Here is a 25,352-nt window from a genome sequence, read left to right as displayed (position 1 = left end):
CATATCTATATCTATATGCATGTGTTAATGTGAGGTGTAACGACACGGCAACAGGCTTCCGTACAGGTTTTTCTGTTGGGGCGGGGTTCTTTGGAGGGGGGCGCTGGGGGGCCTTGGAAGCTCTGCAGCTGCGTCTCGGCCTGTCGAAGCAGAGTAACGCACTATATGTATATATACCATATATATAGCAAAAACAACATACTTGGGAGTAATATATGCAACATATATGTATGTATATATATGTACGAGTATGTATGTATAAAGAACGACAGAGAGAGAGAGAGAGAGAGAGAGAGAGAGACAGAGAGTGAGGACAGAGAGAGAAAGATAGAAATAGAGGCTGGAGCAGTATATTGTGGATATACACGGATATACATATATATACACGTCGTAATTGTTTTATCATTTTATCGTCAAAGAGTTGTCAGTAAATGAAAGTCTTTCGCTTTCGATTTCGCCTTCGATTCGATCGATTTTCCTTTCATCTTCTTCCTCTTCTTTTACTCTTCCTCTTCTCGATTTGTTATTACTTTTATATTGATATTATGTTGATTTGATTGTTTTTTGATTTGGTTTCAGTGCGAAAATATTACAAAAGCATATTGTAAATAGTTGCATACGTTTTTTTTTTTAATTCTTGGTAAGCAAATTCTTTTTTTTTCATTTTTGCTATTGCGTTTCTTCTCTTCCTTTTTTTAGTGATTGCTTTTAGAACAACAACAAAATAGATGTTTTTAAATGTAATTAAAAATGATCAATTCTGAAAACAAATATATTTTGCATTTATTAATTGAGTTTTTGATTTGGTTTTATTTTTGGTTCAGGAATTAGACCTTTTTTGACGTTTGAAAGTGTTTGTATTTTTTAGTTCAATTTTCTTCGATAAAAGTGCCAATTATTGGAGCCATTACAATCGATAAGTTTCGTGAAAAAATCTTCAGCATCTTTTGGCAATAAAATGACAAAAGAATTATTCTTGTATGCTAAATAGGATCACTGTTCACTAATGGTTTGTTAATTATTATCTGATCTGATTGTTTCTGCATGGATGTTAATGTTCTTGCTTTTTTTCATTTGTTTCATCTTTGATTTGCTTTGCTCTTTGTTGGTGTTGGTTTTTTGGTTAAATGTTATATATTACTTTTTGATTACGTAAAAACAGTTAGAAAGTGGAATTCAAAAAACAGCGTACCGTTCAAAATGTTAAGTTTAAAGCAGAACAAACATTGTGTGTGTGTGTGTGTGTGTGTGTAATTGTGAGTGTTTGGGTGTTTGTTGGAATGTGTGGAGTGATTGAAAAATACAAACAAACGAAACTGAACTTAAAAATGTGATCTAGAGGAATCTAGAGGAGATATACACAGAAGGTAGGGTTCACATACTAAATGGAGAGGAAAGTTTATCAAAAACTACTTAGAGGCAAACGCATGGTTTATACATATATGTTTATACAATATAGTACAATAAAAGCCAAGATTTTAATACAAATTGAGGAAAAAAATGCCAAGTTGAGAGATGGAGAGAGGGGGAGGATGGAGAAAGTGATCTAGCGCAGGTGAGCAACACACTTAAAATAATGCCAAGAACTTTGGCTCACCCACCCACACCCTCACACACAAACACAAACACATACACATACACATGGAAATTGTTCGAAACACGTAAGAGACGTAGAGGAGAAAACCAACGTAGCAGTCGGGATGATAGTGGCCTGGCTCGCAGCCAACGGGCTAGCATTGGCGGAGAAGAAGACGGAGGCTGTGCTAATGAGCAGCAGAAAAAAGGTCGAGCAGGCATGCGTGAGAGTCGGTAGCACGATCATCAGGACCAAGCCTGCGCTAAAGTACCTAGGGGTAATGATGGACCAGAGGTTGAACTTCAAGGCCCACCTGGAATACGCCAGCGCAAAAGCGACTGCAGCAACGGCGGCCATAAGCAGGATGATGGCCAATACAGGGGGACCACGGCAGCGTAGCAGGCAGCTCATCGCTGGGGTGGTCACCTCCATAATCTTATATGGATCAGCAGTGTGGGCACCAGCAATGATGGTTTCCACATACAGCAGAGACTGCAGAAGCGCATACCGACGCTGTGCCCTGAGGGTTACATGCTGCTTCCGGACGGTGTCTGAAGACGCCGCACTTATTGTGGCAGGCATGGTCCCACTGGATCTCCTGGCAGCTGAGCGGCAGAGCGGAGTGGAGGTAGCCAGCGAGCGGCGAGAGCGCACTATAGCCCAGTGGCAACGGCGCTGGGAGCAAGCGGCAAAAGGGAGGTGGACCAGACGTCTCCTTCCCCAGCTTAGCCCATGGCTGCGAAGAAGGCACGGCCAAATGGACCATTATTTGGGCCATCTGCTGACGGGGCATGGCTGCTTCAAGCAGTACCTGCATTTCTTTAGGCTTGCTTACGACCCGTATTGCAGCTGCTGCGGGCCTGGAGTCGACGAGGATGCAGAGCACGTCTTCTTTGTATGCCCCCGCTTCTCGCAAGAACGAACGAGGCTAGGGGAGACGCTTGCAGAAGTGAGTGTGGACACCCTCACCGACCAGATGCTAGCCGATGAGCAATCTTGGAACGCGGTCGCCTACATGGCAGCAAGCGTGATCAAGGAGCTGCGCAGGCTGGAGCGAAGCCGGACAAACTAAGCCAGAAGGATGACCACACAGCCCGCACCGCGAAGTAATGCCTAGCGGCAGTCCCGCGGGAGCGGACCCCCCCCCCCCCCCCCCCCCCCCTTCCCAGCCATAATTGTTATTTTATAAATATAAATTGTTTTCCCAATTAAAAAAAAAAAAAACACACATGGAAATTGCGGACCGAAATAACAGTATTTTGGTTACAAGGTTACGTGTGTGTTTGTGTGCTTGAATAGAGACTGTGGAGATAATGTTTTTTATCCCCAATCGGCCGACTAATTATTTCGAATTAAATAAAACTCGGCGCAGAAATAAAATTACGATATGTTCTTTAGTGCGTGACATCCAAATTGCAAGTGTGGCTTGCCTGCCCTTTACATTGCCGCTCCGATCGCTAAGCGCAGCTTCGCTCGGCCGACGTCGGTAGGCAGACGCAAAGCGGAGATAGCGAAGAGCGAGCTGGCAGAGAGCGTTTAGCAGGGCAAGCAAGCGCAAAGCTTTAACAAACAAATGAGTGACATAGACATAAGTAACAAACAAAATAAGCGGCTGAGGGCCAAGAATTAGGTGCTATTTGGCAAGCCGCTAATCGGCTGGGTTCTGCTCCGAACATTCACCCCCCGTTGGAAGGCAAAGGCTTTCAACAGATCCATCCTGAAGGGGCAGAACCGCTATTTTTCCAACGGCCCTCTTGAAGATGCTTGCTTGGGCGCAGCTGGCGGCTACGCTGGGATGATCGTCGAACGCAGCAATCGGCGCTTTTTTACGAAGGCGGCTTGTCGTGATTACGTCTTGATCATCGGGAACCTCTGTAATTGCATAGAATGGCAGGAAATTTTGCAATGTAGAAATTGTTGAAAGTTAAATTTCATTTAGCGTGGATATGTAGGTTTTTAATATATGGAAAAGTTCGCGCTGCAGTTCCTGATTCTCCGATCGCAGTTTTTCCATTTGCACCTGGCACTCGAGCAGCTGCTTCCTGCATTGCTGCTCTAAGTTTTGGTACTCCAGCGTTGTGGGTCGAAAATCGTCAATAGAGATGCACGAGGAATTTTCAAAAGCGGCTAAAGCTGCACGCTTATTCTCCGAGCTATGAATGCTTCCTGATACTATCCAACCAAGTTTAGTCTCCTGCAATGTTGGCTATTGGGCTGATAGTGGAATCTGTCCGACGCACATTAAATCGAAGAACAAACCAGAACCTATCAACAGATCGATACGTTGGGGCTTGGAGAAATTAGGATCAGCTAGTTTTAGATTATTCGGCATTGGCCAATCCTTTGCGTCTACGCCGAAGTTAGGCTGCATTTCCGTAATTGAGTTGGTGACAATTGCAGCGAAGGAAGCTCGATAGCTTGCGTCCTGGGATTGTACAACTATATGTACAGACTTGCTCGAAGGTAGAATGGAATCTCCGATTCCAGAGATGTGAACATAAGACGAGCGATGATCCAACTGCAACTGATCAGCAAGTCTAGATGTTACAAAGTTTGCCTGTGATGCAGAATCCAAAATGGCACGACATGGGATAAGTGCTCCATAACGATCTGTTACATGGACGAAGGCAGTAGGTAGCAACACGTTCTGGCTAGGCTGAGATTTCTGGATCGAGGGGGGAGGGCTAGAGCACCCGCTTGCTAGAAGCACAGTCGCGGCCTCTTGCTGGATCGATTCCTCGGCCGGTGAAGAGGAAGATGAAGCACCAGTTCCCGATGGAATGTGGAGTAGCGTGTGATGTTTGGCCTGGCAATGCCTGCAAAGTCCTGACCTGCACCTCTGCAATTCATGGCCTTTGTTGAGGCAGTTCAAACACAAACGGCTCTTCTTTGCTTCTTTGTATCGTTCAAACGCAGAGAGATTCAGGAATGCCTGACATCTAGATATGTAATGCTCGGAGGAATTGCAATGGTTACATATGGGGTTAGGATGGTCGTTACTGGAGGTGATAAGGGTGACAGGTTTGTCTTCTCCCACCTGTTGACTAGGACTTGTTGCCATGGCTGATCCCAAATTCTCCAGCATCCGACATCTCGCTTCCAGAAATGAGGCCATGCTTGACCACCGAGGCAATCCTGACGTCGGCAAGTTCTCTTCCCATTTCTCCTTTGTTTTGTGGTCCAGTTTCGTGCCTATGATGAGGATCAGCAACCCATCGGATATCTCCTGCGGGGTCGCCAAGGTCTGAAGTGCACGCAAGTGCGAATTGATTTTGTCGCTGAGCGCGCGCAAGCCGATAGCTGAGCCCTTCTACCCCCCTTGCAGCCCGAAAATAGCCTTGACGTGTGCCTGAAAATGTAACAGTTTATTATCAATTCGCAACATTAGCAAATTTAACGCCTTGTCGTAATTCTCCTCAGAAAGTTCCAAGGAACGAATCGTATCCAGCGCAGCACCATCTAGACATCCACGAAGATATTGGAATTTTTCGATGATTGGTATACGATGGTCTTTGTGCACCATTGTCGAGAACATCGAGTGGAATTCTGGCCAATCCATGTAGTTCCCCCCGAATCGCGGAAGCTGCAACTCGGGCATTCGAGAACGGCCTATACTATTATAGGCGAACAACGACTAATTCCCCTCGAGAGTATGCCGAGCCGTTGAATTGGCAACATTTACCGTGCGAGCAGCCATCAACTCCCGCGACAGCCTGGACCTAACCTTGACATAAACATTCGAAAAGTCCAGCCGGGCATCATGGGCTAACTGCAGGAAATCCAGCCTTTCAAGGCTCGTTTGAGCGGCGTCGAAATCCGCATTCATTCGCTCGATCTGCTCTAAGCGAGCTTGAAGTTCTGCCTCATCTAACTCGGCAAGCTCTTCCTTGGTGAGAAAGCGATCCATGGCCTTTAGTTGGCGCGCGATGGACTCGGCCTTGTGCTTGTAGAAATCTACATCACTCGGCATTGCTGCGTTCGCGACATTGGTAGGCTCAGGTGCTGCCATGTTGAGGTTTTAAAAGAGTCACTCAGCACGACCGAAAAAGACATCCTGTATACGTATAAACGTGGGAACCGAAAGCAAAGGGATTACAGCTAATGCCTTTAGCTGTGCGGCTGTGCGAGCTGTCCGATTCCGCTTTGTACTCCGCTTGTGTGTATTAGTGAGTTCGCTGCACTGCCTACCGCACTGCACTGACCGAATTGTCGCGACAGAGAAATTAATAGCCAGCAATGCGTGTATGTAGGTGTATGCAAGTGTGTTTTAGCACCGAATTGTGCTTAACCGCCGAAAATTTGCTAGGGCTAACGAATGTCGATCGGGAATGATTATTAATTGACACTGCAACTCAGAGATCACGTCGGGGTCACCAAATTTTATGTGGAGATAATGTTTTTTATCCCCAATCGGCCGACTAATTATTTCGAATTAAATAAAACTCGGCGCAGAAATAAAATTACCATATTTTCTTTAGTGCGTGACATCCAAATTGCAAGTGTGGCTTGCCTGCCCTTTACATTGCCGCTCCGATCGCTAAGCGCAGCTTCGCTCGGCCGACGTCGGTAGGCAGACGCAAAGCGGAGATAGCGAAGAGCGAGCTGGCAGAGAGCGTTTAGCAGGGCAAGCAAGCGCAAAGCTTTAACAAACAAATGAGTGACATAGACATAAGTAACAAACAAAATAAGCGGCTGAGGGCCAAGAATTAGGTGCTATTTGGCAAGCCGCTAATCGGCTGGGTTCTGCTCCGAACAGAGACTACAATAGCGGCAACTGGAGGAAAGACAGAGACTATAAGAGAGAAGAGGCAACAACAAAGAACACAAGTAAGAGGCAAAAGCCAAAGGCTGAGAGTGTATGTGTAAGTGTGTTAAGTGGCGAAAATACATGTAACAGAGTGGTAGTTACTGCCTTCCTTCGGTTCTGTGGCTCCATCGCCGTATGTGTCTTGTATGTGTAAGTGTGTTAAGTGGCGAAAATACATGTAACAGAGTGGTAGTTACTGCCTTCCTTCGGTTCTGTGGCTCCATCGCCGTATGTGTCTTTTATGTGTAAGTGTGTTAAGTGGCGAAAATACATGTAACAGAGTGGTAGTTACTGCCTTCCTTCGGTTCTGTGGCTCCATCGCCGTGCGGCTCTGGGGCTAATTTTATGTTGTTGCATGCCCAGCGAAAATCATAAAAATTTTAAAATAAACACATAAAATGGATATTGCAAAACGAAGCGCAGGCAACGACGCAAAGCTCTTTAAAAAGAGACGGCGAACCATTTTCAGTTTAATGACTGTCCGCACGGTAAAGAGAGAACTGGCGAGAGGGACCCTGTAGAACCAAAGGGGTCAATTGACCCCTCTCGAACTAGTTCTGCGCTGTTTACCGCGCAACTAGCTACGCAACTAGTTACGCGGGAAGCGAACGCGGACCAGGTCTTCGTCGACTACAATGTACTAGTTCTGCAACTAGTTACGCGGGAAGCGAACGCGGACCAGTCGAAAAAGAACCGAAAAACGAAGCCGCCTTCGGTTTGTTTTTGAAGGCGGCATATAACCGCAATTCCGTGGAGTTACAGTGCCCACTCAGCTAGTTTTTACCGAGCCACGACATGCAATAAGCACCGAAATGGTAAGTTAATCGTGATATTTTACTGTAGTTGCGCTCGTGGAATGAAAGAGACAAGAATTTACACAAACAAAATGCATTTGTTTTCCTCGTTTGCTTTATGCGTTGATTTTGTTTACTGCTGTACAACATCTAATCGCTGGAAGAGTCTTTTGTGTAAACATTTATTAAAAAAGTGGAAAAGAATTAATAAATAAATCAAATTAATATAAACAGGTACATGCAAATATATATTATACATATATTTCAAATAAAATGATGAGCAAAAGGCATTTGCGTAGACTCCGTAAGAGTGAAAGGGAAGCTAACATTGCAAAGTTAGCGTTGTGCAGGAAAGATAACAGATAACAGCAAGGAAATCGATTCTCCAGCCAGCTGGCGTTTTGAGCGACTTAAACTTTATTTTGTTCTAGCCTATAACGTCGATGGGGTCCAAGGGAAGAAGGCCCTTAGGACCCACAAAGAATTTTTTGCAGCTTTGCTAGGTAAAATACCATTTACACTTCTAGAGATTTAAAAATGTTTCATATAAATTAAAACGAATATTAATTACAGAATGTATTTCGCCTGGCGATGAGCCCCCCGAAAACACTGTGCGGAAGGCAATGCAAAGGATGAAGAAAATGGTTTTTAAGAAGAAGTGTCTTGCCAAAAACCAGGAGTAGGCTAAGCATCATAAAATTAAAAATTATTCGTTATAATGAAAGACATTGTGTTTTTATTTTTGTATTATTCCAGACTGCCAGATTGACTACTACCAATAGTCAGTTCGGAACTAGTTACTGGTCACTAGGTCAGAGCTAGCTACGGGTAATCGAAGGGTAATCGAGCGGGAACCAGGGGTGGTTCCGCCCTAGGACATGCATGTGTTAAATTCTCCGCTGAAACACATTGCGGGTAATCGATCTGGAACCAGGGAGGTGAGAATGGTAGCTAGTGCGGCACCAGTGCGGAACTAGTTGCCTGGTACTAGAGGGGAGGCAGAGACTGTGTGTGTGTGTGTGTGTGTTTTTTTTTTTTTTTTTTTTTTAAATTCCATTTAATTGCTTGTATTTACAACTTATTTTATACTTAAAGCAAACTATATTAAAGGTTAGGCTATGCAAGCCCAACATGTGTGGTACGGCCGTGAAGCAATGCTTCACACATGTGCAGGCTTCGTTTAGACTAACTGTGTGTGTGTGTGTGTGTGTGTGTGTGTGTGAGTGTGTGTGTGTGTGTGTGTCCCCTGTCGACATTGACATGTGAAAACATGACAGAACACAAACAAAGCAGGCAAGGAGACTGGGATGAGCATCTCCATATCTAAATCCATCCCCCCTAAATGCTCACGCCCGGTAATCATGACAAATCATCACGTTTCTCTCGTGTGTGCGTGTACAAGGCCAGACGGATTCGAGGACGAGTCCTAGTCCTAGTCCTAGTCCGAGTCGAGTCGAGTCGAGTCCTTTTCCCTATTGTCTCCTGTCAGTCGTCTGCTTGGTAGCTGTCATTGTCCCATCTTTTTTTGTGCTCCACGCACGTGCCCCTGATGGAAATGTATTTCAAGTGACATTTATAAAGTGCATCTCTGTCCCGTTCCGTCCTGTGGCTGGCCCTCATTTCACTCTTTATGAATTTCGGTAGGCTCTTCTGCTAATGAGCAGATGAAAAGGGCTCTGTTGCAGAGGTGTGGGTTTCAATGGGGTCTGGTGTTGGCTGATGTGCGCCTGTCTGCACTTACTGTCTGTGCTGTAACCTCTCCCCCAACCTCAATCCCAACCTCAACCCCAACCTGCCCCTCTCTCCGTAAGTTCGCCCTGTTGCCGAATTTCACTAATTACTAATTAATTACGTTGACTAATGTCAGTGGTTGTGTGTGTGTTGTGTGTGTGTTTTTTTTTTTTTTTGTTTGTTTTGTTGTGTGACTACAGGAAAGCTTCATGCCGACTCAGCCGAAGCCGAAGTGATGGACTCTAACCGCTCTAAAACCAACCACACCTATCCAGGATCCCGGCGGTACTGTCGCGAGATATTACTTCGCCGGGGGAGATGCCCGTAGGGCTCTTCTCTTAATAATCTCCTTTATCCTTTATCTCCTTGCATTGCGTGCTCTTTCTTCGCGACGCAGTTTGGTAGCCATAGTTACGGCCATGAATATAATCGAGGCCCAGTTTCCTTCCGACTCCAGCAGGCATTCTGCCAGGTTTGACACCGCTGGCATTCTTCCAAGCTTGTTGCTTAGATCCTCTCGTTCTTGCCGAAATCTTGGACATTCGAAGAAGCAGTGCTCTGCGTCTTCGATTACCCCTGCGCAGACCACGCAGAAGGAGTCGTCCTCGTGCTTAAACCTATGCAGGTAGGCTTTAAAGCAACCGTGTCCTGTCAGCAGTTGTGTCAGGTGATACTCCACTTGTCCATGGCTACGGTTCAGCCAACTCTTCAGGTCTGGGATTAGCCTATGGGTCCATCGCCCTTTGCTGCTGTTATCCCACGAATCTTGCCATTGCAGGATTGTGCGCTGCCTTAAGGCCCCTCTGGTGTCCTGGTCCGTAGTCCCCAGGGTTCGCTGTGCCCTGATTCCTGCGGCTTCTCTTGCCAGCAGATGGATGGGAATCATTCCTGCTACCACAAGTGCGGCGTCTTGGGATACCGTTCTGAATGCGCAACACACCCTCAGGGCACACAGCCTCTGGACTGCGTTGCATTCTCGGGCATATGTTTAATGCTTCATTGCATCAACCCATATTGGTGCAGCGTACATTAGCGTTGAGCCAACTACGCTCGCTAGTAGCTTTCGCCTTGGCTGTTTCGGGCCTCAGGTGTTGGCCATGATGCGGGATAGGCCCACTGCCGTCTTTCCTGCTTTGCTGCTTGCATACGCCATGTGATGCTTGAAGCTGAGTCTGTGGTCAATCATGACCCCCAGGTACTTCAGGCTTGGACTGGAGCTAATAGTGCAGTCTCCTACTCGGATCGTGGCCGTCTCCACTACTTTCCTGCTGCTTATGAGCACCGCCTCCGTTTTGTGGGTGGCTAATGAGAGATCCCTCCCTGATAGCCATGTTCTGGCTCTCTCTACCGCGTCGTTGCAGATTTCTTCCGCCGCTTCTTTCTGTTTTGCCACTACGACTATTGCTATGTCGTCGGCAAAGCCTATCACCGTGGCGCCCATTGGCATATCCATCTTGAGGATTCCATCATACATGATGTTCCACAGCAGCGGGCCGAGGACCGATCCTTGGGGAACTCCTCCAGTGATTTGGTGCTCACGTGTCCCTTTATCCGTCTCATATATGAGCACTCGGTCTCTTAGGTAGTCCGCGATGATATTCTGAAGATACGGCGGTATTTGAAAGTTTCTCAATTCTTCTAGTATGTGATACCAATTGGCAGAGTTGAATGCATTTTGGACATCGAGTGTTGCCGCTATGCAATACTCTTTGGTCCCGTACATCCATCGGGTGCCATCGATAGCACGCTTTGCTATCTCATATACCTCGCCGATTGCGTCCACCGTGGACCTGCCTTTGCGAAACCCGTGCTGTCTCGGTGAGAGCTGACGCGTTACTGCCTTCTCCAGCCTGGTGTGGATTATGCGCTCGAGGATCTTACCCACTGTGTCGAGCATGCAGAGTGGTCTATAGGATGATGGCTCCTCGGTCGGCTTGTTCCCCTTGGGTAAGAGGACTAGCCGCTGTCGCTTCCATGGTCTGGGGAAGGTCGCTTCGGACATGCACGCATTGAATAAATCCACGTACATTTGTGGATTGGTCTCAATAGCCGTGCGGAGAACGGCATTTGGGACCCCATCAGGTCCTGGTGCTTTGCCGTTCTTGATCCGTTGTAGAGCTTCGAGGACTTCTGCTCCCGTGGTGGCTTCTATTTCAGGTGGCGGTATTCTATCCATCACCCTCTGGGCTGCCACTTTCTCTGGAAATAGGGTTTCTACTATGTTAACCAGCAGATCTGCACACATTGGCGGCGGGGGACTGAACACTCGCAGTCTTTTCATTACCAGCCTGTATGCGTAGCCCCAAGGGTTCGCATCTGCGTCATCGCAGAGCTTTTCGAAGCATTTGCGCTTGGCATCCTTGATCTGCCTCTACAAGCAGCGTCTGCTTTCCTTATATTCTACTTGGAGCCTCTCGAATTCCGGGGAACCTCTCGAACGCTGGTATAGTCGTCTTTTCCGCTGGCACTCCTGCCTGGCGCTACCTATTGCAGCGTTCCACCAATACGTTGGCCTGCGGTTGTTCAGGCTTCTTCTTTTCCTTAGCATGGAGGCATCACATGCTTCCAGCGTATGTATAGCCAGTTGGCTTGCTCTCTCGTCAGCCGTACCGTTGGTCTCGTAGTCCTCAAACATGGCCCGGACCATATCCGGCTCTAGCGTTTCGGTCTTATAACCGATCTGCTTACCAATGAACGGGTTAGGTGCGCCCGTTTCCTGGATTTCACATATGAGGGCTTGGTGGTCACTTCCGGTGTATAAGCCACTAACTTCCCACGTTGTCCTGCGGCTGAGGCTGCTGCTCACGAACTTAAGGTCTATTATAGACCCCGTTCCAGCTCTGCCGAACGTCTGCTGTGTGCCTGTGTTCAGCAGTACGGCATCCAACGTCGCAAAGCATTCTAAGAGCGCCTGTCCCCTTGGGTTCGTTCTCGGGCATCCCCACTCCGTCGCCCAAGCGTTGAAATCGCCGGCTATGAGCGTAGGGTGTTTCTCCCGCGCATCTTCAGCAATCCTTTCCAGTGCCTGCGTCGCCTGCTGTAGGCTGAGGCTCGGGGGCAGGTAGCAGCTATATATGTGCACTCCATTTATCCGGGCTCTGGCGAATCCGTCTCCGACGTATGTTTGCAGTAGTTGCTGTGTGGAACTCGCACAGCTCCATATCGCTGCCTTCTTGCTCGAGTCAGCAATCCACTCTCCCGAGTTGCGATTCCGGTATTGCTCGCTTATGACTGCTACATCAATACGGTGCTCCCTTATGGTCTGGTCCAGCAGCTGCTGTGCCATCTCGCAGTGGTTGAGGTTTAGTTGGATGATTTTCATCTATCCTTCATTTGCTGCATCGCCTTTTGGTACTGCGGGCACCTCGAACTCGTCGTTTGGTGCTTCGGGTCCTTCACCCGGTGGCGCTTGCAAAGAATGCAACTTGGTTCGTTTTTGCAATCTTTGGCCTGTTGGTCGACTCCTGCGCAATTGTAGCAGCACTTAGTGAAGTCTTGGCTGCTCTTACAATTAGGCGCGATGTGGCCAAACTCCATGCACTTGTAGCATCTTCGGGGAGTTGACTTGGGTCGTATTCTGCAATACCCCCACCCCAGGCGAATTCTTCCTTTCTCCAGGAGGGGCTTTGCTATAGCCGGTGGAACTTTCAGAGTCAGGGTCTGCGTGCTCCTATAGGCTGGTCTGATGGAGATGGCTGCGGCCTCGCAGATTTCCACCCCTGCCTGCGCTTTGAGTTCCGCTAGGACTTCCTCTTGGGTGGACACTTCGTCTATGTCCCTTACCTCCAAGATGACAGTTTCGGTAAGACTCCTTACTTCAACCGTGCTTCCTAGCGCTTCCTTGACTGCTGCCTGCATCTCGTGGGTTCTCGGGTCCGCCGATTTTTCCAGCATCAGCAACAGCTCTCCTTTTGCCGTGCGTCGCACCCCTTGCACCGATTGCCCTAGCTTTTTAAGACTTGGCTCTGTCTTGACCTTCCTTAGAATGTATGCATATGAGACAGTGCTGGTGGCGGCGATGACTATTGCATCGCTGCGTGGCGGTCTTGGTCGTTGCTGCTGCTTTGGCTTTGGCCTTTTCCTAGCTACGACCTTCACCCACCCCACCTCTCGATCCTTTGGGGCGTCCTCCGGTCCCTTGCGAGCTACGGCGTCACTCATTTGGCCTTCCTGCGGCTTCTTCTCCGTTTTTTTTGACTTTTTGGGTCCATGTTTTGGCTTCTTCGGCCTTGGGGACGGGGACGGGGACGGGTGTTCCTGGTGGTGTTCCTGGGCTCTGGCCGTGCCCTCTTTCCCGCCCTCTCCGTCACTGCCGGCTGTGTAACCTTGGCTACAGCCTGCTCCGCAGAGATCGCCTGCCAGCACGATTCCAACTCTCGCTGCAGATATTCGATCTCATCCACCAGATCCCTCATTGGGTTCGTGATGGACCTCTTTGGGAGCACCATCAGCTTCCTCAACTCTCTGGCCTTTTGGCCCAAGCTCGCCAAATGCGCCATGGCCCTCTCCTTCTGGTCTGCTTGCTCCTCTTGGGGGCGCTGCAGCGTTGGAGGAGAGGATCTTGCGCGCTCCTCCACTGCTTCCGCCAGCTGGTTTGGCGATCGCGCCAGAGCATTTTTCCGGCGAAAGGGATTCTCCTCATCCCAGGCGAATGAGCTTGTCAGTGGAGTGCTGCAAGCCGCATCTTGTTCCCGCTGATCGCTCATCTCCGATCTGGCCGTTGATCTGGCAACTCCGGTTGCTGTGGCCAGACGCTGTCGTTTTCCAGCACTTAGCTCCGTGCCTCCAGTCAGCTGTTCTTCCGTCGTTATCCAACACCACTTGCGGTGTGCTTGGCCAATTTTGCCCAAAAACAAAAAGAAGGCAGCAACCAACAAGTGGCGCCAAGAATCACAGCGAAGAAGAATAGGAAAACAGGCACTTACCTGCTGTTCCTTCCCCCCCCCTTCGGCCTAGGGCTCGACGGCGTCCCACTGGGATTTCGGCCAGTACTATTGGCCAGGTGGCCGCTTCTCTGCTTGCGGACTTGTGTTCCGCGCAGGTAAGTAACGCAGCACTACTATGGCTCGCGCTAACTACTCTTTGCCTCTTTTCCAGGCTAACTTCCGACGTTTTCCACTGAATTATACGGAACGATTTAAAAACACGACCGCACTCACTAGAATACACACTGTGTCTCTGTGTTGTGTGTGTGGGCGACTGTATTGGTGTGTTGGTTCGAGTGTGTGCGGAAATTAATTTGCCACTCGAGGCCACAGACGACAGAGAAAACAGAAGAAAGTTTACAGTTTTATTTGTTTTCGTGCTTGGTCTTTACCTTCCCAGGCCACCCTCTCTCTGTTCGCTCTGCCATTGCTTATGTTACGGCTTTGCAGGACATTCAAATGGGTCTTGTGTCTCAGAGCTCATTGGTGCGTCGATTGTCATTTGATTTACATGTCTATCCACATCCTATCATACCCTATCCCTATCCCTTTCCCTATCCCAACCGATTCGTTCCCCCCAGACACCCCGAAGATTTTGTCGTTTGCATTTTGTTGGTTTTTGTTATTTCGAGTAGCCTTCTGTATATTCGACCTTTCGACTTTTAAATGGAGCTGCGATTGTTGCTGTGTTTTCATGATGATGATGATTTTATGACGATGACGTGATTGTTGTTGCTGAGTTGTTGTTGATTGCTGATTTTGGGGTTCGTTTCAGTTCCTGTTGGAGGCGGGCGTGCGAGTGTTCGCTGATGAACTACAGTACCTTATAGTATACATAGGCATTGTCCATGGGTTTGTGGTGCGACTACGTGGGAGTCTCGCTGGGTCGTTAAAAGCTAATGCCGTAGTTCTCGTTGTGGTTCCTCGTGGGTGTTCCTCCTGCCGTACTCTCGTATGCTCGAATGCTATGCAAATGAATAGCAATTGCAGTTCGTTGTACTTGGACTTAGTTCTGCCGTTTGGTTGTTGCTGCCACTGCCACTGCTGCTGCTGCAGCTGCAGTTGTTGCAGTCGTTGCAGTTGTTGCAGTCGGACTATTTATGTAATTTGAGTTGGCCTCAAGTTGTGCGCAGGTGTCTGAGTGCGGGGCGCTGCTGCATTTACTACTTATACGCGTTTATACATACGTACATGTATGTGTGTGTGTAGGCGTGTCGTATGTGTGTGTGTGTCTTATTGTAATATAATAATAAACCGTTGGCCGGGCACTTCCTCGTTACTGAACACTGACTAAGTGGGATGGGCGGGGGGGAGGTGGCTGGGCTCCCACCCTCTATTATCTTGGCGCTTCCTGATTCTTAGCGTTGTCTGCTTAGTGTAACGGTAGCTCTAGCTGTAACTGTAACCTTCTGGACCATCACACACTAACACATACGCGCGTGAGCGAACACACACACACAAACGCACACAGAGCCAGCTGTGGAATAATATGGACAGGGGGACGAAGAAGGCGTAGGAGACGTCGTCGTAGACGCCGAGAGAGAGAGAGACTTGATGGCGGCGTCTGGGGGCTGCTATAAAAAGAAATCGTTGTTTCTGTGGTTCCCCGCTTTCGTTGTCTTTGTTGTTGTTGCAAGTTAATGTTTGCTCCCCGCAACTGCTGCTGCTGCTGCTGTCGGGAGAGACTTTTTTGGGCTGCTGCGGCTGCTTAAGCAAAAATTATTGATTTTATGCTGCTGCTGCTGCTGTTTCTGCTGCTGGGATGTGATTGAAATGTTGCATTTGCACTAAAATCGAAGCGTTATTTATTATGCTTTCACACACTGAGGGAAAGTGCAAGATATAGGAAGAGAGAGACACAAACATTTACAGGTAAAGGCACAACAATGAAATGCTCGAATTTCTTTTTGCTTTTTTCTACATCCTTCGCGTGGACTTTTCTTTTTGCAGCACTCGCGTTCGCGCCACGTCTTTTCCCCTTCTTTTTATTGCGAAATTGGAGCAGTTTCTCTGCTCTATATCATATACTCATAGGCGTATTCTATTGCTGGCACAATCCTAATTCACTTGGCTTTGGCTGGCTGCCCACTGTGCACTTTTTAGCCTTTTGCCGTTTGCCATTTGCCATTTGCCTGTGCCACACTTCTCTGCGTTTGCGTTTGCGTTCGCGTCGCGCTGCTGGTCGGTGCGACTCTGGCTCTTCCGTGCCTCGTGCTCGTCAGCTAGAACGTTGGGTATACAACTGTTCGCGCCTGCGGAGCTTTTGCTACCACGAGGCCACTCCGTCGGCGGGCCCCAATTGAGCGAAAAATCCCCAACTCACCTTCGGTTTAACTCAAAAACGCTGTCATGTGGTCTGTGCTAGCGCGAGCTTTACAAGTCAGCCGAAAGCTTTTACGCTCATTTACGAGCACGCTGAAAAGCTCGGCGTCTCCTTTCTGATGTTATTGATTGCTGCGGCGGCAGGGATGGTGGTTGGGGGGAGAACTCGTTTTGTTCTCGCAGCCACCTATTCGTTGGCTCTCTCTCCTGTCCCTACAGCTTCGGTTGCAGCTTTCTGCTTAGTGCTTCTGCTTCCGCTTCTGCTGCAGTTGGCATGGCCATCCTTGCGTTTGACGAACGCAGCGGGGTTGCGCATGGCAGGGGTGCATTTCTCGAGCAGCTGACTCGGCCAGCGGAGGTGGGTGGCGTGGCCATTTTCTCCTTCTGGATTAGCTGGCAGAATTCCATTCCCGTCCGGTAGAACAAGGAGCGGCGGGCGGCGTACGGTCCGGAAAAGTAGGCAACGCTCTGCATATTTAATCAGCCTCCATTCCATTATTATGCTAAGTGGAGTCCGCATTCTATGGCTGAGAACAGGACCAGCTCATTAGATAGTCATTTTCTTGGATGCCATTTCAAATTGAATTCCATTCGGAAAGGAAATCGATAATACGAAATTGAAAACTCGATTTGCAACGGATCCGGCACCACTTTATCCTGGGGGCCACGGATAGAAGTGCACTTTAGTACTCATTTACACTTGCAGCTGTCTCTTTAATTGTTATACCCGATACTCAAAATGAGTATTGGGGTATATTAGATTTGTGGTAAAAGCGGATGTGTGTAACGTCCAGAAGGAATCGTTTCCGACCCCATAATGTATATATATATATGCTTGATCAGCATCAATAGGCGAGTCGATTGAGCCCTGTCTGTCTGTCCGTCCGTCCGTATGTCCGTCTGTCCGTCTGTCCGTCCCCTTCAGCGCCTAGTGCTCAAAGACTATAAGAGCTAGAGCAACGATGTTTTGGATCCAGACTTCTGTGATATGTCACTGCTACAAAAATATTTCAAAACTTCGCCCCGCCCACTTCCGCCCCCACAAAGAACGAAAATCTGTGGCATCCACAATTTTAAAGAATCTGAATTGGATCGTATTATTATTATAGCCAGCATCAAGAAAACAATTTCATTTTTTCTCGCCCTGTCTCTCTCTAACACACACGTAGTATAGGCGGCTTTGCTTAGAGTAAAACATTAGCGCCTAGATCTCAGATACAACAAAAGCTAGAGCAACCAAATTTGGTATCCACTTTCCTAATATATCGGACAGAGACGAGTTTGTTTCAAAATTTCTCCACACCCCCTTCCGCCCCCGCAAAGGACGAAAATCTGGGGATATTCAAAAATCTCAGAGACTATTAAGGCTAGAGTAACCAAATTTGGTATTCGCACTCCAGTTAGATCTTCCTATAAAACGTGTATCTCACGTGTCTTTCGTTCTGAAAAAATGAATTTTGCGTTAGGCCGTGTAATTATTTTATATGACCCCACCCTCAAAACCTCACCCTCCGAGCCAAAGCTCCACCAACGCCCACAACGGGCCTTCCCGCCAGCCAACAGCATAATATATCAGGAGTTGAGGCTGGCTCGGAACGGGAACGAGAGCCGCCATTACCATTATTATACCCGATACTCAAAATGAGTATTGGGGTATATTAGATTTGTGGTGTAAATGGATGTGTGTAACGTCCAGAAGGAATCGTTTCCGACCCCATAAAGTATATATATGCTTGATCAGCATCAATAGCCGAGTCGATTGAGCCCTGTCCGTCTGTCCGTCTGTCCGTCCCCTTCAGCGCCTAGTGCTCAAAGACTATAAGAGCTAGAGCAACGATGTTTTGGATCCAGTCTTTTGTGATATGTCACTGCTACAAAACTATTTCAAAACTTCGCCCCCCACAAAGGACGAAAATCTGTGGCATCCACATTTTTAAAAATACGATAAAACCAAATCGTAGAGAATGACCATATCTTTTAGACTGCGGAATCTGAATTAGATCGTATTATTATTATAGCCAGCATCAAGAAAACAATTTCATTTTTTCTCGCCCTGTCTCTCTCTAACACACACGTAGCATGGGCGGCTTTGCTTAGAGTAAAACTTTAGCGCCTAGATCTCAGAGACTACAAAAGCTAGAGCAACCAAATTTGGTATCCACACTCCTAATATATCGGACCGAGACGAGTTTGTTTCAAAATTTCGCCACACCCCCTTCCGCCCCCGCAAAGGATGAAAATCTGGGAATATTCACAAATCTCAGAGACTATTAAGGCTAGAGTAACCAAATTTGGTATCCGCCCTCCTGTTAGATCTCACTTTAAAACGTATATCTCAAAATTTCGCCCTACCCCCGTCCGCCCCCACAAAGGACGAAAATCTGTTGCATCCACAATATTGAGGATACGAGAAAACTAAAAACGCAGAATCATAGATAATGATCATATCTATCAGATTGCTGAATCTGGATCAGATCAGATCATTTTTATAGCCAAAAAGAACAAATCAATTTGCACTGGCTACGCAGCCCCCGACGTCACGCTCAGACTGATTTTCTGTCTCTCTCGCACGCACTCTTTGTCGTGTCGTTCAAATTAGCGGCGTCTGCCGGAGTGGCTCTCTCTCCTACTGACTTAGTATCGGGTATAACTGTAGAGTTGCGGTGTCCGCTGCAACTCACAACGTTCCCCCTCGTTATACCCGATACTCAAAATTAGTATTGGGGTATATTAGATTTGTGGTAAAAGTGGATGTGTGTAACGTCCAGAAGGAATCGTTTCCGACCCCATAAAGTATATATATTCTTGATCAGCATCAATAGCCGAGTCGATTGAGCCCTGTCTGTCTGCCCGTCTGTCCGTCCGTCCGTCCGTCCGTCCCCTTCAGCGCCTAGTGCTTAAAGACTATAAGATCTAGAGCAACGATGTTTTGTATCCAGACTTCTGTGATATGTCACTGCTACAAAAATATTTCAAAGGACGAAAATCTGTGGCATCCACATTTTTAAAGATACGATAAAACCAAAAACGCAGAATCGTAGAGGATGACTATATGTTCTAGAGTGTAAAATCTCAACTAGATCGTATAATTATTATAGCCAGAATCAAGAAAACAATTTCATTCTTTCTCGCTCTGTCTCTCTCTAACACACAGGTTTCATAGTCGGCTTTGCCAATTGCAAAATATGAGTTCAAGGATCTCAGAACCTATAAAAGCCAGAGCAACCAAATTTGGTATCCACACTCCTGTGATATCGGACCTTGATCGTTTCGTGTCCAAATTCCGCCACACCCCCTTCCGCCCCCGCAAAGGACGAAAATCTGGGGCATCCACAAATCTCAGAGACTATTAAGGCTAGAGTAACCAAATTTGGTATCCGCACTTCTGTTAGATCTCACTATAAAACGTATATCTCAGAATTTCGCCCCACCCTTTTCCGCCCCCACAAAGAACGAAAATCTGTTGCATCCACAATATTGCACATTCGAGAAAACTAAAAGCGCAGAATCATAGATAATGACCATATCTATCAGATTGCTGAATCTGGATCAGATCAGATCATTTTTATAGCCAAAAGGAACAAATCAATTTGCACTGGCTACGCAGCGCCCGACGTCACGCTCAGACTGATTTTCTGTCTCTCTCGCACGCACTCCTTGTCGTGTCGTTTAATATTAGCAGCGTCTGCCGGAGGAGAGCCATACTGACTTAGTATCGGGTATAACTGTAGAGTTGCGCTCTCCTCAGCAACTCACAACGTTCCCCTCGTTTTCATTTAATTTTCTGCAATCTGACACCAGCCCCTCAGCCAACCCTTTGGGTTTGTTTGTCTTTCGTTCTGGAAAAATGAATTTTGCGTTAGGCCGTGTAATTATTTTATATGACTTCACCCTCAAAACCTCACCCTCCGAGCCAAAGCTCCACCAACGCCCACAACGGGCCTTCCCGCCAGCCAACAGCATAATATATCAGGAGTTGAGGCTGGCTCGGAACGGGAACGAGAGCCGCCATTCCCATTATTATACCCGATACTCAAAATGAGTATTGGGGTGTATTAGATTTGTGGTGTAAATGGATGTGTGTAACGTCCAGAAGGAATCGTTTCCGACCCCATAAAGTATATATATGCTTGATCAGCATCAATAGCCGAGTCGATTGAGCCCTGTCTGTCTGTCCGTCCGTCCGTATGTCCGTCTGTCCGTCTGTCCGTCCCCTTCAGCGCCTAGTGCACAAAGACTATAAGAGCTAGAGCAACGATGTTTTGGATCCAGACTTTTGTGATATGTCACTGCTACAAAACTATTTCAAAACTTCGCCCCGCCCACTTCCACCCCCACAAAGGACGAAAATCTGTGGCATCCACATTTTGAAAAATACGATAAAACCAAATCGTAGAGAATGACCATATCTTTTAGACTGCTGAATCTGAATTGGATCGTATTATTATTATAGCCAGCATCAAGAAAACAATTTCATTTTTTCTCGCCCTGTCTCTCTCTAACACACACGTAGCATAGGCGGCTTTGCTTAGAGTAAAACATTAGCGCCTAGATCTCAGAGACTACAAAAGCTAGAACAACCAAATTTGGTATCCACACTCCTAATATATCGGACCGAGACGAGTTTGTTTCAAAATTTCGCCACACCCCCTTCCGCCCCCGCAAAGGATGAAAATCTGGGGCATCCACATATCTCAGAGACTATTAAGGCTAGAGTAACCAAATTTGGTATCCGCACTCCTGTTAGATCTTACTTTAAAACGTATATCTCAAAATTTCGCCCCACCCCCTTCCGCCCCCACAAAGGCCGAAAATCTGTTGCATCCACAATATTAAGGATACGAGAAAACTAAAAACGCAGAATCATAGATAATGATCATATCTATCAGATTGCTAAATCTGGATCAGATCAGATCATTTTTATAGCCAAAAGGAACAAATCAATTTGCACTGGCTACGCAGCCCCGACGTCACGCTCAGACTGATTTTCTGTCTCTCTCGCACGCACTCTTTGTCGTGTCGTTCAAATTAGCGGCGTCTGCCGGAGTGGCTCTTTCTCCTACTGACTTAGTATCGGGTATAACTGTAGAGTTGCGGTGTCCGCTGCAACTCACAACGTTCCCCCTCGTTATACCCGATACTCAAAATGAGTATTGGGGTATATTAGATTTGTGGTAAAAGTGGATGTGTGTAACGTCCAGAAGGAATCGTTTTCGACCCCATAAAGTATATATATTCTTGATCAGCATCAATAGCCGAGTCGATTGAGCCCTGTCTGTCTGTCCGTCTGTCCGTCCGTCCGTCCGTCCGTCCCCTTCAGCGCCTAGTGCTCAAAGACTATAAGATCTAGAGCAACGATGTTCTGTATCCAGACTTCTGTGATATGTCACTGCTACAAAAATATTTCAAAACTGCGCCCCGCCCACTTCCGCCCCCACAAAGGACGAAAATCTGTGGCATCCACATTTTTAAAGATACGATAAAACCAAAAACGCAGAATCGTAGAGGATGACTATATGTTCTAGAGTGTAAAATCTCAACTAGATCGTATAATTATTATAGCCAGAATCAAGAAAACAATTTCATTCTTTCTCGCTCTGTCTCTCTCTAACACACAGGTTTCATAGTCGGCTTTGCCAATTGCAAAATATGAGTTCAAGGATCTCAGAACCTATAAGAGCCCGAGCAACCAAATTTGGTATCCACACTCCTGTGATATCGGACCTTGATCGTTTCGTGTCCAAATTCCGCCATACCCCCTTCCGCCCCCGCAAAGGATGAAAATCTGGGAATATTCACAAATCTCAGAGACTATTAAGGCTAGAGTAACCAAATTTGGTATCCGCACTCCTGTTAGATCTCACTTTAAAACGTATATCTCAAAATTTCGCCCTACCCCCGTCCGCCCCCACAAAGGACGAAAATCTGTTTCATCCACAATATTAAGGATACGAGAAAACTAAAAACGCAGAATCATAGATAATGATCATATCTATCAGATTGCTGAATCTGGATCAGATCAAATCATTTTTATAGCCAAAAGGAACAAATCAATTTGCACTGGCTACGCAGCCCCCGACGTCACGCTCAGACTGATTTTCTGTCTCTCTCGCACGCACTCTTTGTCGTGTCGTTCAAATTAGCGGCGTCTGCCGGAGTGGCTCTCTCTCCTACTGACTTAGTATCGGGTATAACTGTAGAGTTGCGGTGTCCGCTGCAACTCACAACGTTCCCCCTCGTTATACCCGATACTCAAAATTAGTATTGGGGTATATTAGATTTGTGGTAAAAGTGGATGTGTGTAACGTCCAGAAGGAATCGTTTCCGACCCCATAAAGAATATATATTCTTGATCAGCATCAATAGCCGAGTCGATTGAGCCCTGTCTGTCTGTCCGTCTGTCCGTCCGTCCGTCCGTCCGTCCCCTTCAGCGCCTAGTGCTCAAAGACTATAAGATCTAGAGCAACGATGTTTTGTATCCAGACTTCTGTGATATGTCACTGCTACAAAAATATTTCAAAACTGCGCCCCGCCCACTTCCGCCCCCACAAAGAACGAAAATCTGTGGCATCCACATTTTTAAAGATACGATAAAACCAAAAACGCAGAATCGTAGAGGATGACTATATGTTCTAGAGTGTAAAATCTCAACTAGATCGTATAAATATTATAGCCAGAATCAAGAAAACAATTTCATTCTTTCTCGCTCTGTCTCTCTCTAACACACAGGTTTCATAGTCGGCTTTGCCAATTGCAAAATATGAGTTCTGTTGCATCCCCAATATTGAGGATACGAGAAAACTAAAAACGCAGAATCATAGATAATGATCGTATCTATCAGATTGCTGAATCTGGATCAGATCAGATCATTTTTATAGCCAAAAGGAACAAATCAATTTGCACTGGCTACGCAGCCCCCGACGTCACGCTCAGACTGATTTTCTGTCTCTCTCGCACGCACTCTTTGTCGTGTCGTTCAAATTAGCGGCGTCTGCCGGAGTGGCTCTCTCTCCTACTGACTTAGTATCGGGTATAACTGTAGAGTTGCGGTGTCCGCTGCAACTCACAACGTTCCCCCTCGTTATACCCGATACTCAAAATGAGTATTGGGGTATATTAGATTTGTGGTAAAAGTGGATGTGTGTAACGTCCAGAAGGAATCGTTTCCGACCCCATAAAGTATATATATTCTTGATCAGCATCAATAGCCGAGTCGATTGAGCCCTTTCTGTCTGTCCGTCTGGCCGTCCGTCCGTCCGTCCGTCCCCTTCAGCGCCTAGTGCTCAAAGACTATAAGATCTAGAGCAACGATGTTTTGTATCCAGACTTCTGTGATATGTCACTGCTACAAAAATATTTCAAAGGACGAAAATCTGTGGCATCCACATTTTTAAAGATACGATAAAACCAAAAACGCATAATCGTAGAGGATGACTATATGTTCTAGAGTGTAAAATCTCAACTAGATCGTATAATTATTATAGCCAGAATCAAGAAAACAATTTCATTCTTTCTCGCTCTGTCTCTCTCTAACACACAGGTTTCATAGTCGGCTTTGCCAATTGCAAAATATGAGTTCAAGGATCTCAGAACCTATAAAAGCCAGAGCAACCAAATTTGGTATCTTCCGCCCCCGCAAAGGACGAAAATCTGGGGCATCCACAAATCTCAGAGACTATTAAGGCTAGAGTAACCAAATTTGGTATCCGCACTTCTGTTAGATCTCACTATAAAACGTATATCTCAGAATTTCGCCCCACCTTTTTCCGCCCCCACAAAGAACGAAAATCTGTTGCATCCACAATATTGCACATTCGAGAAAACTAAAAGCGCAGAATCATAGATAATGACCATATCTATCAGATTGCTGAATCTGGATCAGATCAGATCATTTTTATAGCCAAAAGGAACAAATCAATTTGCACTGGCTACGCAGCGCCCGACGTCACGCTCAGACTGATTTTCTGTCTCTCTCGCACGCACTCCTTGTCGTGTCGTTTAATATTAGCAGCGTCTGCCGGAGGAGAGCCATACTGACTTAGTATCGGGTATAACTGTAGAGTTGCGCTCTCCTCAGCAACTCACAACGTTCCCCCTCGTTTTCATTTAATTTTCTGCAATCTGACACCAGCCCCTCAGCCAACCCTTTGGGTTTGTTTGTCTTTCGTTCTGGAAAAATGAATTTTGCGTTAGGCCGTGTAATTATTTTATATGACCCCACCCTCAAAACCTCCCCCTCCGAGCCAAAGCTCCACCAACGCCCACAACGGGCCTTCCCGCCAGCCAACAGCATAATATATCAGGAGTTGAGGCTGGTTCGGAACGGGAACGAGAGCCGCCATTCCCATTATTATACCCGATACTCAAAATGAGTATTGGGGTGTATTAGATTTGTGGTGTAAATGGATGTGTGTAACGTCCAGAAGGAATCGTTTCCGACCCCATAAAGTATATATATGCTTGATCAGCATCAATAGCCGAGTCGATTGAGCCCTGTCTGTCTGTCCGTCCGTCCGTATGTCCGTCTGTCCGTCCCCTTCAGCGCCTAGTGCTCAAAGACTATAAGAGCTAGAGCAACGATGTTTTGGATCCAGACTTTTGTGATATGTCACTGCTACAAAACTATTTCAAAACTTCGCCCCGCCCACTTCCACCCCCACAAAGGACGAAAATCTGTGGCATCCACATTTTGAAAAATAAGATAAAACCAAATCGTAGAGAATGACCATATCTTTTAGACTGCTGAATCTGAATTGGATCGTATTATTATTATAGCCAGCATCAAGAAAACAATTTCATTTTTTCTCGCCCTGTCTCTCTCTAACACACACGTAGCATAGGCGGCTTTGCTTAGAGTAAAACATTAGCGCCTAGATCTCAGAGACTACAAAAGCTAGAACAACCAAATTTGGTATCCACACTCCTAATATATCGGACCGAGACGAGTTTGTTTCAAAATTTCGCCACACCCCCTTCCGCCCCCGCAAAGGATGAAAATCTGGGGCATCCACAAATCTCAGAGACTATTAAGGCTAGAGTAACCAAATTTGGTATCCGCACTCCTGTTAGATCTTACTTTAAAACGTATATCTCAAAATTTCGCCCCACCCCCTTCCGCCCCCACAAAGGCCGAAAATCTGTTGCATCCACAATATTAAGGATACGAGAAAACTAAAAACGCAGAATCATAGATAATG

The 25,352-nt window shown here is 46.7% G+C and overlaps 1 protein-coding gene across 13 annotated transcripts in view; it reads right to left on the bottom strand.

Moving 5' to 3' along the window:
• The window catches only part of LOC117185877 (myosin-9-like), a 100,878-nt gene that overhangs the window by 19,073 nt on the left and 56,453 nt on the right, over window positions 1-25,352 (bottom strand). Inside the window, exon 1 of one of the 13 annotated variants that reach the window (XM_033397152.1) lies at window positions 14,657-16,109. The exons of the other annotated variants lie outside the window; for them this stretch is intronic. Coding sequence (XP_033253043.1) covers window positions 14,657-14,683 — 27 coding nt within the window. The 5' untranslated portion in view covers window positions 14,684-16,109. Of the gene's footprint in view, window positions 1-14,656; window positions 16,110-25,352 lie in introns of those variants that run through there. 13 annotated transcript variants of the gene reach the window in all.

The sequence above is a fragment of the Drosophila miranda genome (genome assembly GCF_003369915.1).
Source record: "Drosophila miranda strain MSH22 chromosome Y unlocalized genomic scaffold, D.miranda_PacBio2.1 Contig_Y2_pilon, whole genome shotgun sequence".
Taxonomy (NCBI): domain Eukaryota; kingdom Metazoa; phylum Arthropoda; class Insecta; order Diptera; family Drosophilidae; genus Drosophila; species Drosophila miranda.
The sequence above is the reverse complement of the archived record's forward strand: the minus strand, read 5'-3'. Positions and strand labels throughout refer to the sequence as shown.